General features: G+C 37.9%; 2 protein-coding genes across 4 annotated transcripts; both read left to right on the forward strand.

The window, feature by feature from the left end:
• The first annotated feature begins 273 nt into the window (after positions 1–273).
• On the forward strand, positions 274–6,364 carry LOC143468994 (glial fibrillary acidic protein-like). Its single transcript, XM_076966500.1, has 9 exons — positions 274–556; positions 847–954; positions 1,046–1,247; positions 2,375–2,531; positions 2,665–2,826; positions 3,904–4,029; positions 4,951–5,171; positions 5,490–5,573; positions 5,711–6,364. The coding sequence occupies exons 1-9, from the start codon at positions 376–378 to the stop codon at positions 5,799–5,801; spliced, it is 1,332 nt and encodes a 443-aa protein (XP_076822615.1). The 5' UTR covers positions 274–375; the 3' UTR covers positions 5,802–6,364.
• A 3,799-nt stretch (positions 6,365–10,163) lies between these two features.
• LOC143468776 (matrix metalloproteinase-19-like) lies at positions 10,164–15,988 on the forward strand. 3 transcript variants are annotated; one of them, XM_076966162.1, is made up of 15 exons: positions 10,164–10,505; positions 11,641–11,904; positions 12,189–12,286; positions 12,401–12,525; positions 12,606–12,713; positions 12,858–12,948; positions 13,108–13,235; positions 13,630–13,716; positions 13,827–13,985; positions 14,115–14,261; positions 14,389–14,562; positions 14,729–14,866; positions 15,016–15,144; positions 15,267–15,419; positions 15,568–15,988. In XM_076966162.1, exons 1-15 carry the CDS (start codon positions 10,368–10,370, stop codon positions 15,666–15,668), a joined length of 2,040 nt encoding a protein of 679 aa, XP_076822277.1. In that variant the 5' UTR covers positions 10,164–10,367; the 3' UTR covers positions 15,669–15,988. The 3 variants fall into 3 exon arrangements, with proteins under 3 accessions (XP_076822277.1, XP_076822278.1, XP_076822279.1); XM_076966163.1 differs by having other exon boundaries at positions 12,609–12,713; XM_076966164.1 differs by lacking the exon at positions 11,641–11,904 and having other exon boundaries at positions 10,165–10,505.
• Positions 15,989–16,343: the final 355 nt, after the last annotated feature.

Here is a 16,343-nt window from a genome sequence, read left to right on the forward strand (position 1 = left end):
GTGTCCGGTGCAAAGTCTAAAAAAGACAGAATTTGTTTTGAGATTCGTTTGATTGTGGATGAGAAAGATAAGAAAGGATTTGCAGAAGCTTAGTTGTTTAAACCTTTAACCAGCAAAAAGACTGGTGAAAACTAAGAGGCATAGAAATGCGTTTAATGTAAGAATTAATATCAGGCGTTTCCTTATAAACAAGTACACTTCTTAGAATAACTTCTACAAAGAAATATAATTTTAACCATACAATTGGACCATGCTGATAGCCTACTTCTAACTTCAAGAAATGTTTCTCGTCTACAGCATTCAAGGTCAATTTAAACGCCTGCCTGCGTGTTATTGTACAAAGTCTTTTTTAATAGTCTGCATTCAGTCGCAAAGATGTCTTCAAAATCAAGCAGGTCGAGCTACAGGAACACTTTCGGGAACCAGACCGCCTACTCCACCGCTGGTTCGAAAACCTTCATGAAGGGTTTCGGGGTCGAGGAACCTGTGACGTCAAAAAGAGTCTCGTACTCTTATTCTGCTTCGTCATCATCGGGAGGAGCCGCTGGATTGGGAGGTAAGTGTGAATTATCCGTTCTTAAAAACCCAACTTGGCTACATGACCTGGTCAGCTAATAACTTTTGTGCTTTGTTTGCTTTTACAAGATTGCGCAAGAATGTTGACTTTTTCAATAAGCCTTTCTTTAATAATAGTTAATCAAAGTTTTGTATTCTACAACGTCCATGTCAACAGCAAAGAATAGTGTAGTTTGGAAAAGCGTGTTATGCATTTCTTCAGATTATTTCACCAAACCGTTATCGCCTGTATGGTTTTTAACTCAGTCATCAAAATTTATCCATTTCCAGCGGCGGCGACCCCTAGTATGCTAGAGCGTGACATGGTCAACTTGAAATTGAACGAGAAGGAAACTTTGAGCGGAATCAACAACAGATTTGCGAATTACATCGAAAAAGGTTGAAGTCACTCTTATTCGTGATATCAATCAATTTTGTGACGTGATTTGAAGATGACGTGTTTCGTGACGTATCGTGTGACGTTTTACAGTCAGGTATCTGGAGCAGGAGAACCAGAGGTTGGAGAAGTTGATCCAGGACGCGAGCGCGAATAAAGAAGTCGATCTCGGGGAGGATAAGATCGAGAATCTTCGGAGGTTGCGCGCGCAGGTGGATGACGCGACGTTGGCGAAGGTCCGATCCGAGATCCAAAGAGACAACCTGAGAGGAGAGGCGTCGGAGTTTAAATGGAAGTAAGTATGGGGATGGGGAGGAGACATACTCCGGAGTAAAATCATTGCTCATTGAAAAGGAAAAAGAATTTATTTCTTTAAACTTCGAGACAAAACCCATGCTGGTACGTATCACGAAAAGCATCGCGGTGATAGAGTGTTGTAGCGATTTAACGAGAATGTCATTCGCTTATACATAAACAAACGTCACAATGGAGCTTAACCTAAAGATGATATGACGTTATCGTTTAAAGACTAAGATACGTCAACGCAAAAGTTACAGAAAATGTCAAATTTTTGCTAAACGTTTTTATTTAAAATGAGCTTCAATTCTCTTTATGAAATGCTATTGCCTTTTACCGAAGGTTTATTTTAAAATCTTCCGGCTAATACTCCAAAAGTTACCGCGTTGCACGCCCAAGGCTATAAAACCCGCAGACAAATCGAACAATATTTATTTTGGCTTTCACACATAAGGCTGCAATACATGAGCGGGGATAAACGTGCGGATAACAATTCACTTCTAAACCAGATAAAAAGTTGTTAGACTTATCAAAGAATCAAATCCTCAGAAGTTTAAAATCTAAGCTATTCACGCACACGATTTATTAATTATTTATGACTTATTGTTCTGCAAAAAAATTGTTTGAAATCCCTTGATGGCTTTTTACGTTTTTAGTGTTTGCACTTGGAACGAAGCCGTTATAACGATGCTAATATTTAACAGGATGCTCGCGAGAAATTCGTGATAAACATCAGTAGAGATTTGTGCCACTTTTATCGTGTCTATAATTTCACCAAGATCAAGAAGAATCTCCGAAAATAGTCAAAACGAATTCGTGTTAAAAAGCTCGCAATGTAAACCATAAAAGGTCACCGCCAATACGCCATGCCCCATGGCATAAGGAATGGGTTACAGGCTATCGCAAACCTGTCTGTCATAATTTAAGTGACATCACCATGACGCGTTGTGACAAGCGTCAGAGAGAAAATTGGACAATAAAACAAGAGGAGCTTTAACTTGAAATAAGTCAAATAAACCTTCATATGGTTACTTTATTATTTTAATTGTTTCTAATTTTCCGATTTTTTAAAGCTTTAGGAAAATATAACCTGTTTGACCTTTCTAAAATGTCCTGACCGTTCAGGCTGGACCACGAGGGACGCCTCCGTTCCGAGCTTGACGATGAATTGGGCCGATTACGTAAGGATGTTGATGACGCAACAATGGTACGCGTCGATTTGGAGAGAAAGATTGAAACGATGAGGGAGGAGCTCGATTACGGAAAGAAACTTCACGCTGAGGTGAGTGCGTTTATGACGTAATGTTGGACGTCATATTGCTTTAGAAACAACAATATATTGGATAATCCAACAGAACTGTATAATCTATAGTGCTTGGTATCGATTCTAACGTTAATTTTCCCGCAAACTTCAGGAAATCGAAGACCTTATGGAGCAAATCAAGAACCAGGGAGTGAGCGTGGAAGTTGACGGAATAGCTCCGGATGTTGCGGAGCTGCTCCGGCAGATCCGCGCCCAGTACGAGTCCATGGTGCTAAAGAACCGAGACGAAGCTGAGCAATGGTACAAGAGCAAGGTATATGACGTCATTTTAAAATAACGTGCCCGACTTCAAATGTCAACCCAAATACGACAAAGTATTTTGTCTTTAAGTGTTTTATGTTGTCCGAATTGTAGATGTTTTTCACCGTCTAACTGTGAGTTGTCTTACAAGGTTATCAAATTTACAGAGTATTCTCTTTCGTCATTTATTGCAATTGGATACGATAAAAATTATTCTCAAGATAGCAATCATTTGGTCGTACAAATATGTTTGAAGTCGGGTTTGAATAATCGGGTTTGAATATAATCTTTGTACAACCATCAGTACTTGATATTGATGTTCCGATGCTTGTTAAAGTGCTTACATAATTCTTTTAAGTTGTAAGCTTTTAATTTGTAAGCTGTTTATAATTTTGAAACAAATCAGTTCACAGTTAAGAGTTGAACGCTAAAGCCTATATATTGCTATACCCTATTAAAGTATGCGAATTCATCGGACATCTAACATGTAGGCCTACCGGTGCCATTCTGTTAATTTAAACAAAATTATCAAGTTTTTTCATGATGGCAGTTTGAGCGCCATTGTTGCCGACAAAAACATCGTACGTAGTTTTGCAACGTTTTTGTGAGGAAAGTTTTAAAATTAAACTTGCTAGCGAAAGAAGTCGACAGACAGCTACACTTGCTGGAATGTTGAAATGTCAATTGCTAAAACACACTTGTAGCCCTAGGCCATTTTAACTTAAATGTTGCTGATTTCATATACGTAGCGAACTCAGTTATCAACTTAAATCCAGTTCAAACTGCTTATGGCTGTCATGCACCTATGTGACTAAGTATACAGCTTTTAAATATTCTATCAACAGGTATAATGCTTTTTCGAAAACAATCGTCTCTCACTTTTTCCGAACATGATTTCTGTATTTTTAAAAACCTTCGATTAACTTCAATGCGAAATGCAATAGCACGTTGACACCATAACATAAAAACATTCAATGATCATTGCAAACCCAATCTGCAGAAGTTGTATCGCCTCCGTGCACGATTTACTGTGGAGGCAACAGAGCAAAACAAAGATCAAGAAATGAGTCTTTGCACGTTTTTTTTTCAGTTTGATGATTTGGAAGATCGCGCCAAGCTCAATATCAACGAGCTTGAGAAGGTCCAGGTGGATGTGAACGATTACCGGAAGCAGGTCACTCAACTCGAAATGGAGCTTGAGTCACTCAGGGGATCGGTGAGTTCACATATGAAACTTACGACCTGTAGGTCCATTACACTAAGTCCTATAACTTTCAAGAACTATAACGCAACCATATCAGTTTAAGTATAATTGCAAGAAGTGATATTGAACCTACGCACTTGACCTAAATCGGATTAATTCTGACACCGACAAGTAAAGCGTTGATTCTACAAACCTTCGAGATTCTGCGTTGAAAATAAGCGCACGTTCATTCAGCCAGCGCAAAAAACTGAGCCTGTTGTCATAACATAATACGCCGGTACATAGATCCATATTTGGTCTCGCCACCGAAAAGGTCGTTTGACATCAGGTTCGGCTGATGACATTCAACTTCGCCCGAGGCGTTAACATGCGAGTAAATACAGCCAGACGGACTAAACTACAGCACGAATCGTCATGTTTTGGTGGTACGACGAATTTTAAAATCTGGTAAACAACATACCTCGTTTATTAGCGGCCACTCCGTTTATTTCCAACAAAAAACCTCATAATAGCGGTGATAAATGGATTTTTTTCAGCATCTTACAACGCTGTCACCAGCAAATTGGGCTATTCTGAAATTACGACATACAACTTATTTCATTTATATAAACTTTAAAGTAATTTTAGATCAAGACCAAGTGTTGACAATGTGTGCATCAATTTCACTTTGCAAAGAAATTTTGTTTTCCCCGTTAGAAGGCAATGAAGAGTCAACATTAAAAAACCTTTCATGATGTAAAATCAATGCAAGTTACCCAATTAAACCAACACAATTTAAGGACGACAACCTCCTGTTTAAAGATTATTGGATCATTTCACTGCAAAAATACTTGTTTGATTAATTAATATCGTATTATTTGTATTAAGCTATAGCTTGTCAAGATATGACAGCATTGTTGCAGCTTTATAAGCTCGAGTTGTTTATCTTTGCAGAATGAATACCTCGAGCGCAACCTAGCGGACGTAGAAAAACGCTACGAGCTGGAAGCACAGCGATACCAGGCTCGTGTCGGACGACTTGGCAACGAGCTTGATTACGCTACGCAGGAGATGAAACGCCATCTGGCGGAATACAAGAGACTTATGAGTGTTAAAATGTCTCTGGAAAAAGAAATTCTCACCTACAGAAGGTTGCTTGAAGGAGAGGAGAAAAGGCAAGTTTAAGACATCACATTTCAAATAATGACGTGTACAAAGTACGATGACGTGTCAGCATGTTGACCCCAGCAACTGATGAAACGATCCATGAACAAACTCTCTTAGCATTGTGAACGTGATTGCCTGGATGTAACGGTTTAATTCATAAGGATTACAGTGTTTTGTTTTCTGTGCGTTTTATTTAAGTCTCGTCCTGCGCGAAGTTTTGATAACATTTAAAACTGATAGTGATGAATGGTTACTTGTCCTATTTATATCATGAGTCGATCACAAAGTTTTTGGTACCAACCTTGTTATGTTGTTTCTATGTTTAGGGTTTCTTCGTCAAGTGACGAGAGCGACAGTGAATACAAGACAAAAACAACGAAGAAAGTGATTGTCAAAACCATTGAAACGAAGTAAGAAATATCTCAAGGTCTACACTTTGAACGTTACAACCAAATTCAACAACATTAAAAAGATAAATAAAACTGCAAATTTTAAATAAATTAACTGAACTTACTACATTTACTAATTCATGTGATGTCTATGTCAGAGATGGAAAGATTGTTTCGTCATCGATCTCAGAAAAACAACTGGATGGCTCGGAAAGCTTTAGCTCTTCTTCCTCCAGTGACGAAGACTAACTTTAAGGACGTTATCAATGACGTCACCAGTTGCAAAAATTATGACGTCACGTCGGGTGATTAACATCTGCAGCGCAACATGTAAAGTATTATATTGGGGAAACTATTACCTTATTCGTATAACTATTAGCGATTGTTTCACGTTGTTTCATAGGCCGGCGACCGAAGGTGCCTTTGTGTACATTTGTCTAGTACCTACAAGTACCGGTGTTGAGTTTTATATAAACAGTAGTTTTTTTGATTTGTTTTGTCAAAAACGAGCAATACTACTTTAGCCTGTAGGCTGTGAATATTTGTACAGGCCCAAAAAGCTAGAGGACAAGTTTATAACGACAAAGTGCTGTACATAGGCTATAAGCTATAAACAACAATAAACATGTCACATCAGCCTACGAGATTAACTGCCACAGAAAATACAAATGTTTTGCAACGACTCGTCTATGGTTGATACAGTACAGCTGTTTGTATACGGCGTACCAAAAGAGTTTCTGTTCTGCTTGCTCAGATGTGCCTGTTTTTGTGCCATGTCTTCTGTAAATAAAGTGGTGAATTTGCTTATCAAAGTATTCGTATCTTTCAGAATTTAGCGATTCTAAAGAGTGGTTACACAGAAAAGTTTCTGAACAAAGTTTAGCTAAAAGTCTAACTTAGATCGTATTAAATAAGCATAAAACTAAAAGGCGTGATACGAGAAGAAACTTCAGCATAAATGACTTAAACCATTCTAGACCCCCCAGAGCTATGTTATTTGTGTACAAGGGTCAACCAAATATCAACATTCAACGGCTTTGTCGCGCGTTTCCAATGATAATAACAATGCTGTCACAGTGAAGCATCAGTTAAAATGCGAGTTATGTAATGTTTGATATTTAGCGGCATACCAAGTGATGGGGAAAATTAAAGGGACTATAATTATCTGAAAGATTTGAGTTGACAAATAATATCAAAGATGAACTTTGATCAACGGCCTAAAAAGGCAAAACCTGGGTTATTATTCAACAAAAAAATAACTGATTCATCAAAAAAGTTACCTCATTGTTTTAAAAATATTTGATTTTTTACGCCAAAACCACGAAAACATCGTTGATACAGAATGATTTTTCTAAAATTTCTAAAAATATTGTCGTGACAAGTTCGATGAACGTCGTACAGTGATTTATAAAAAAAGGGGCTATATATGCTGACTCACGATAATAAAAATTTGGTGGAAATCATCAAAATTATGAAGAAAGAGGTTTAAGTAAACGAGTGCACAGTAGCATTACGTTGAGGTAAAGTAAAAACGTGTCATCACACAGAGTGGATTACAAATACCTATTCGTAAATGTCCAAAATTCTTATAACTGGTGTAATCTACTCATACGGCGTGACAAGAGATTTCCAGGCGTACTTCTTAGCGCTGCTCAATTACTAAAACATCAAGAAGGAACTTCCGCAACACCAAACTGTTGATAGAAAACAGGATTCACATGACATATTCCATTTCATCTTAAACGACCACTAACGTGTTTTCAACGACCTCTACAGGAGGTTTATAAAAGCAAAAACTCTTAAGACTTCAATGTATAACTATCGGCAGTGACTAATTTGCAAGGGGCTTTAACGAATTCCTGTTGAAGTCACGTAATTTGACCTATTCAACCAATCACACACGAACACGTCGTTTATGGGGTTGGGTTATTCATTTTTCCCGTTAAAAGTGATGTAATTACAAATGAAACTTGTTTTCCAGGCAGATCCGCGTTTTCTCAGGTCAGCAAAACGACTTAAAAATAAAATGGTTCAACCCAGGAACTGTCGTGAACCATCACAATTTACTGAGTAGTAGTGAAGACTATTATATATAAAAGCGAATAATTCCCAAGAAACTAAAAAAAATAAATAGTTTTCCGGTTGGTCAATGTTACTAAACGATAAAACGATCGTAATTGATTACGTCCGGTTGGCAGAAGATTTATAACGCGGTACTTGACGACAATTTTTAGAAGTTTTCGAATCACGTTTTTACGTATTTGACGCATCGTGAGTAATTATAGTTGCGTATGTATAGACTTGGACATGGGAAATGTAACATTTTGCTGCTACAATATGTTGAGTCAAACACTTCAGGAGTGTTTTAAAGCAAAACACACTTCTAGAGAAACCATTTTAAAACTGTTTCAGAAAAAGCTCAACTTTCAAGTTCGTTGCAAATTTAGCAACCCGCAAATAGGACAAATTAATCGTGCGTGACCATCAAAACATTACGGACGATTGTGACGTTACCATATCCTTTGTGACGTTCGCTACGTGATGTGATCTACGGGGTGCTGCGCAATTTCTGAGGAATGTCTTACTTGGCGAATTACCAGTTTTGAAAATGGAAAACCCCTTTTTAAAGGAAAGCATATGTTTGATGACGTCATACTTTGACAATAAAAGGCCCGAAAGAAGAAGCAATTAGTTAATAGCCGTAAAAAGTACGAGGAATTTCCGTTATTTTAAGACATAAATCTTAATAAAGCGTCCTGCCTAACACCAGTGGTTAGGCCGAAATTTACAGTCACTGAATTTCGCACCAGATCGCTCTAAAATAAACAAATAAAGTCCACGGCAAATAAATTTCTCCTGAATCATTTTTAATAAGGGGCCTTATGACATAAAAGGGGGCCTTTGACGTCAAAGATTCGTGAAGCGGAAATAGGGATATTGGCGCATTTTGCAAAAATAAATTGACAAGGTTTCAGACAAAAAGACGCATTTTAGAGTCGCAGGAAGTCGGCTGGGTTATCGAATTACGTCGAACATTTGCAGCAAAATGATAAATTTAAAACTTCCACCTAACAAAGCAAATGCATTTTAGTGTTTGCAAATTTGCTTGAGGTAACGGCTCATTGCCAGAGCGAGCGCCAGTGTACACATTTTTAGACTCTGTGGGACAAACCAAATATTGACCGTTCATAAACGAGACACGGTAAATGGTTTTTACGTATTACTTTCCAATTAGATATGCTGCCGATAATTACAGTTTATATTAGATTAATGGGCATATCCTGTTATTCGCCATTAACTACACCAAAATAAAATTTTTATGGAAATATTCTAAGGTTGTTTATTTAAACGCTGCTACTGAAAATGTCGACATTACGTATAAACATTTGTAAACTATGTCGTTTAAAAAGGAAGCGGACAAATAGTTGAAGAATTTAAATATCAATATACAGTATCTTGAAAAGGAAGAGCTGTTGATAGCTAACAGGAACTGTTGGCGACATTGCGATTTCTTCCGTTATCAAAGGTTTTCGTAATACCTTTGAAATGCTGTATTCAGCAGGGTAAACGTTATGCGCTATACGTCTATTTGCGTAAAGGTTTCACTGCTGGTTCGTCCAGTAATACATCATAACACCGCCCATACCTGCCTTTGTAAAATTTGGCGGAGTAAATCCTTTTCAGAATAATACAAGGGCTAATAAAATCAAGAACCGTGAAAAAGAAATTTAAAAGGCTTGTTGGGCAAGGCAAGGCCTTCCTTTTATACAAGCTATTTAGCTCAGTAATATCGAAGCCCAGTTTGCGGAAAGATATCGTGCCTCACTTGACTGATAGGCCGTGACTTTCAGAGTGGTTTATTGCGTAACTGCTGATTGCCGCCTTGGTAAGAGAAATGTCAATGCAAAATGAGGTCGTCGCGGCTGCATACTTTTGGTTTTTGGGTAAACAGACCAAAACATAACCGGTTAAACAGTAACCACTGTCAAATCGTTAAATGATAGATATCCCATTAAACACTCAGCAAATTTACTTCGCTATTGGCAAGTGTTAGTTAATGGTTAGCGTGTCTTGAAATAGAACAGCATTTAGAATTAAGCACAAGGTATTAATTCAAATTATACAAAGTTAGAATTTGAGATAAATATATGGGAAGATTAAATCATTCTAGTTATTGAACACATGTTTTAGCCCCAATATTAGACCAGAATACGATCTACTCGAATTGTTTGTTATTACGGTTAAGAGAAAGGGCCACCAACATCGTCTGAGCTAATTCTCCTGACCAATTTTTCAGAGCTTCCTGAGTCTGGTCAAGTTTTAAAATCAAGCGCATTATTTTTGCTCTATGACGCAACAAGTGATATTGTTCGCTCACACAAGGAGATATAAAAAGCGGGAATTAGGCGAGAGTCCAACAGAGCTAACACAGCTTCATCAAAAGAGGTAGTGGACAACGGCTTAAATTGCTTCCCAGGAAATGAGCGTTTTACAATTTAACAGTTGTCTGTAAATTGCAATGGATAAATTAACTTTCGAAATTGGTTAAAGCGTTTTTCGAATCAGGCAAGCCTAAAGATATTAGCGCAAGTGTGTTGAATGTGTTCTGAAAGTAAATAACCTAAAGTTTAATAATTTTTTTGCAGAGAAAAGTGAATTTATTTATTTATATATTTATTAAATACTTCCGTTTGAGAAAAGTTTAACAAAAATCTGCAAAGTGAAGAAATATTTCAGAAAGTTTCTGCTTCAGTTTATGACAAAACTTTATTAACAAAAACTTTAAAGCAAACAAACAATCAAAGTTCAAAAAAGATGAGAATTTTCTTCGTCGCGATTTTTATCGCAGCCTCCGCAAGAGCTTTTCCTGCTCCTGAAGTCAATTCCAGAAAAATTCGTTCAGCCGATACTGATCTGGGAAATCTGGACAAGTACAATGTTGCTACCGCAGCTGTAAGTGTGATTTTTTATTTATTTTTTGTAACTAAAAACATTTTGCGTTATTTTATGGAAAAACGCTGCTTGAAACCTTTAGAATCAGCTTTTCCGCTCACGTACATAACAGCATATACTGATGTAATATTTTAAAACATGATTTGGACATTGGGGACAATTTAAATCAAAATTTTCTACAATTTTCAAAATCTAGATAGAGCATAAGCAGTAGCAGAGCAGAAAACATACCTGTCATCACTCACCATGCCAATGAACTCATTTGCACTTTTATTTGCTCCGTCATAAAGTCGTTTTATGGCTTAATAAGTGTTGTTGTTGTGAGTCATGGCAAGATAGCCCCCATTTAAGGGTATGGAGGAGTACAGTATTATAAAAATTTTCGTTTCTTTGTTTCCTCACTAAATAAAATCAGAACTTAATCAGTGTCTAGGTCCTAGGACCTCTGTTAACGTTTAACAAGAGAAGTCATTTGTATACCAGGTTGTTTGAAATCCTTCATGCCAAATTATTTGAACTGTTTTCGAAAACCAATCTTTAATGATTTATTAAATCGTCCTTGATGGAAATGACGTTTCAGAAGTACAGTGACCTCATACATGCTATATCGTGACGTATCTTAATTGTTTGTTTTAATATTTCTCTTTTGAGGGCAAACAAACGTTTTATGCGAAGCCTAAACAAATATTTGATGGGAATAAGATCAATTCGTCACCGGCCTATTAATTCCATTTTCTTTAGCGCTGGAATTGGTCATTTTTGATTTCGATGAGATAATATCTTAAAGACGCCAAAAAAAGTTTTGTTTCTTAAACGAAGACATTTTTCGCCGAGACACCGAGACATTTTTCGCCGTCAGTGTATAGACGTTTATTTGTAGTAAAAATCTCCATCTCAATTTTTGCTTCGTAATCGTTTTGCAAAATTAGTATATTTAATTCTATTTTGGGCGAGTAAAGCCGCGGGAACAGCAAAATTACGAGGCTGCAAAAGATCAACTTTTAACCAAGCGTGAAATCGTTTCCAGCTCCTGCTCATCATCAACTCTTCTATTTAAGCAACACACGCAATGCGCTCACGCCACATCTATCATTGGACCGAGTGTCTATCCGTTTACTCTGAACCCTTTTCACAGAGAAGCAAACGAAGCTCCTTACTTGGTAGTTTTCAATTTGGCGGCGCCACTCGCAACTGGACCGACGTTGGAGACGCCATAAGTGACGTCGCTGACCGTCTTGTAGACGCCATGTTGGACTCTCTGCGCGGTCCGTCGGAGAGTCAGTTGTCCGCAATGTTGCGCTCTGAGTCCGAGGACGTGTTTGATTTGATGCAGGACCTTCCTGCAAAAATGACCAAACAGACATCAAAAGTTGTCAGGAGATTTGTAATTTTAAGCGAGGTACATTCAAAAGCTAACAAAGTAGCAAAAACAATCGAAAACCAAAGAAAAATGACAAAAATCTTCTCCATTTTTTTAACAAAAATCAACAAACTTTTTGACCTGCCTGCAAAATCTGAAATGTGTATAACAACTGCATGTCGTAACTAACCACTTGAATCACGTGTTTGCTTCTATCATCGGCAACCGTTGCCTCAAGTTTTTATCACAAAATAATAACAAAACTTTCATCAGATATGCTGTACCGTACCTCAAGCTCATACAGAAATTATTTTATTTCTCAGGAATATCTGGGCAGGTATGGTTATATGTCCAAAAGCAGAGCGAAAAGCGCAGAACTGGATGGCCTCATTGACAAGTCGAGCCTTTCCAATTCCATAAAGTGAGTTACTTCCTAAAATTTAGCCTGGAAGTTTATTCCGAAGTACAGTTTGCAATTTTGTCATAAGACAACGCAACACTGTAATACAAATAAACGTTCACTCTTTATTTTCAGGGAATTTCAACGGATGGCCGGCATCAAAGCCACAGGGAAGCTTAATCGCAAAACCGTTAGTATGATGTCTATGCCAAGATGCGGAGTAGAGGACACGATGGGATCTTTCATGATGGGTTCAAACGGTGAGAAAGAATATCCTGTTGCATTCTCACCAAGCTTTCTCGTAAATTCTAGGTTGTATTTACGTCTTACATCTCGTTAGCAGGAAATCATGCCAACTCCAAATTTGTAGCTAAAGATAGACGAAGAAAACGCAGAAACCGAAAGAACAAGAAAGGAAAAAGCAGATCAAAGAGATACGCGTTGGAAGGTAATGGCACGAAACCAGTGTAAAAACATTTACAAACTGTGCTAAAATTGCTTAAAATATTCGGAGCAATAACGCTGACTATTCAAGGAAGCACCTTCAAACTCAGGGGCCAGAGAATTTAAATACTGAAATCGTTTTGTGCAGGAGGAAAGTGGGGAAAAACTCACCTAAAGTACCACATTGAGAATTATACGCCAGACTTAACCCGGGCTCAAGTCAGAAACTCCATAAGACGGTAAGAAGTTTTAAGTTTGATGCGATTTATTTCCGTTACTTTAGAGATAAGAATATTTTAGGAATAAATTTTTCGTTTCTTTGATAAATTAATAAAAAGCAGGAAAAACTGTTTCTGAAACAAAATTTCAAATTTTGTAATCCCGGCTTTTGTACGCAGGGCTTTAAACGTTTGGGCAAACTATACAACCTTAAGGTTTACCTACACAGACAACATCAGTGAAGCGGATCTTAAGATATCATTCGGAACCCAATCTCACGGAGATCCTTATCCGTTTGACGGAAAAGGTGATTTTAATTGAAACGTCTTTCGACTGTTATAACAAAGCCGTTGGAAAAAAAACTCATATCATTTTTACAAAGTCAATTCCTTATAAGTCCATAGCAATGCGAAATTATTTGACAAGCTCACTGTCATGTTAAATAGACTTTATACTGTTTACTGAACCTTTAAGTAAGCGGTGTATAAACATCGCAAGATCAATCTGCTATTCACGCTAAATCAACCTTGTGACGTTTCGCCAATATTCTTGTTAGTTTGACCCTGCCGAGAGCTTTAGGTTATTCCTGGGTATTCGAGCGTGTAGACTCGGTACTGTGATAATAAAGGGTCCCTCACAGGGATTGATTCAAAGAATTCGGCTTATAATACAGCAGCTAGTAACGCAGTCGATTATTACAGGTGGCACCCTCGCTCATGCCTTTTTCCCATCTGATGGCCGAGCTCATTTTGACGATGATGAGAAATTCGACTTTAAAGACGGTACAGGTGGGAAGCAGTTTAGCTTACTTTCACTAAATCTTCATTTTTAACTTTTCCTAAACTTACAGGTGTATGCGAACGCATTCTATGATTTAACTTCTACTTTCTGAATGCAGGAGTTAATCTCTTTATTGTCGCCGCCCACGAATTTGGACACAGCCTCGGTCTTTCTCACTCTAGCGTTCCCAATTCACTTATGGCGCCGTTCTACCAGGGATATGTACCTAATTTTACCTTACACCCTGACGATATTGCCGGTATTCAACAACTATACGGTACGCGTTGCCCACTGCCTACCTTTGAGCCTGTGCTAAGCCTATAGGCCTACCTTATTAAAATGTTGGGTGGTGTCAATGTTAGACGACTTGACCTACACTGAGGTTATTTCTAATTTTATTTTACAGGAAAAAAGATGAAAAAAGAATCGGAAAAAGAAAAATATGTTCCCAATAAACCGTCAAAGCCTCCCATGTCTAAACCTACCAGTGCACCTAAACCAGGAGCAATGAAGATATGTGGTCCTAACATCTCGTTTGATTCCATGTTTTTCAGTGAGTTTCTTTTATATACTAGCAAGAAAAAATTAGTTTAATGGAAAAGATCTTTACTTAACCGTCAATTGACCAAGACAAATTTTTTACTCCCATCAGGTTTTAAATCCGATGATCTTTTTTGTAGATCACGACTCCAACGCAATGTACGCGCTAAAAGGCAGGTATTATTGGAAGATTAAGGACACTGGTGTTGCAGACGGATATCCGCGGAAGATCGGAAAATTCTGGGAGAAATTGCCAGGCAACATTCAAGCCGCAGTATATTCGAAAACAACAAAACGGACTTACTTCTTCAAAGGTCAGGAGAAAAATGATTGTGTTTGTTGACAATGAAACCATTAGAATAGTAAAAAAAATAGCATGAAATTATCACTCTTTACATCGGCACGATGACAAAGTGGTTTGTCAGGTATTCTTCACTTTATTTTCATGTGAATGAAAAGCCAACTTTCAAAATTTTATAGGAAGTCGAGTTTGGAGATACGACAATAACCGACGTCTGGAACGCGGCTTCCCCAGAAAAGTTTCCGATCTGGGCATCCCGAAAAACCTGGACGCGGCCATGCAATGGGGCAGTGACGGGATGATGTATGTTTTCAAAGGTAACATTTTTATTCTGTTACCGTTCGCAATCCGCCGACCTTTTTGTCAAGATGGAATGTGACAGCTGTTTTATCAGCAATCGTATTAAGTTTAATGGTTTTGTTTGTTTTTTAACGTCGTTTTTAAAGAGTGGTTTTGTGTTTTACAGGCGATCGATTTTACCAATTTTCAGAATACAGCTCCTACGATGGTTCCGTGAAATCTCCCGCAAAAAAGATTTCCAAGTTTTGGGAAGGAATCCCTTTAGCACCGGATGGCGCAATACAATGGAAAAATGGTGAGTCAGACAGAGTGAGATGTCCATTAATTGACGTCATTTCTTCCACATTCTTACTGCGTTCATGGAAAATTACAAACCTTGTTACAGTTATTAGATAAGATGTCTATTTTCTTGTGCAGGAAAGACCTACTTCTTCAAAGGAAACTCATACTGGCGCTACTCCGGGATGAATAAGGAAACGGATCCAAATTATCCCAGAGGTGTGAAGAAATACTGGATCGGGTGCAATTCTCAGCCGGATCCCAACGGTCGTTTAAATACGTCTTCAACCAGTAAGCAATAACTAGGCATATGAGTCTACGCTACAAGCAAAAGTGCATATATAGATTGTTAAATCATGCAAATGAGTCGTTTAAACCGTTTGTGCGTCGCTTGCGTCATTCGTTGCTGGCCTCAAATCTATTAACCTGGCTTTTTTAGAAAAACCCTCAAAAAGCAAGTCCCCAAAAAGGAGCAGAAACCGAAGCAGACGACCACCCGTTTTGGCCAGACTCCAAGCTCGCCCGCCAACAAATCATTGAGACTTTTGTGACGTCATCAAGAAGGATGGGACTTTCCTTAAACTGAAAACTTGATGTAACCAGCATGTACAACCTATTAGAAGTAGTGTCATTCGTTTTCTAGTACTAACTTAATGTTTTTCTCCTCCTAAGATGCCGTCTTTCTTTGCATTTTCTACTACCCATTAAATATATGCAATTATCTCGGAACATATTTAACACTTTTTTAAGTTTTGATAATAATCAACATTTTTTGACTATTTATTGCGCTTTTGTAAATTATTGTCTTTTTTGTATTCTTTCGTAATAAATCTGGAAAAAAACTTTCTACACATCCAAAAGTCAAGGTCAAAATTTTCTCTGGTTGCTTGAACTGAAAGCTTGCTCCACTTTCCCGTTCATTGGGTGCTCATGGCCATTAGGCTGTAACAAGGCATAATTCTTTCGCTCCTAACAGTCGCTGGCAAAAAATAAACGACACCATCAACACGTTCAACGTAATGCTACGAGTTAACATCTGTTAGATGACGCTTGCCTCACAAAATTCTGACACAAACAAGAGTAAATACTAGCTGACAATGCGATCTCGTGTAATCAGATTAATTATTAAAGCATATACAGTCAAATCCGCTTAATTCGGACACTTTGGTTCCGCTCACTTTTGGCCGAATTAAGCGGAGAAACGGCTTTGTCCGA

This window comes from Clavelina lepadiformis, chromosome 8 (assembly GCF_947623445.1).
Source record: "Clavelina lepadiformis chromosome 8, kaClaLepa1.1, whole genome shotgun sequence".
Taxonomy (NCBI): Eukaryota; Metazoa; Chordata; class Ascidiacea; order Aplousobranchia; family Clavelinidae; genus Clavelina; species Clavelina lepadiformis.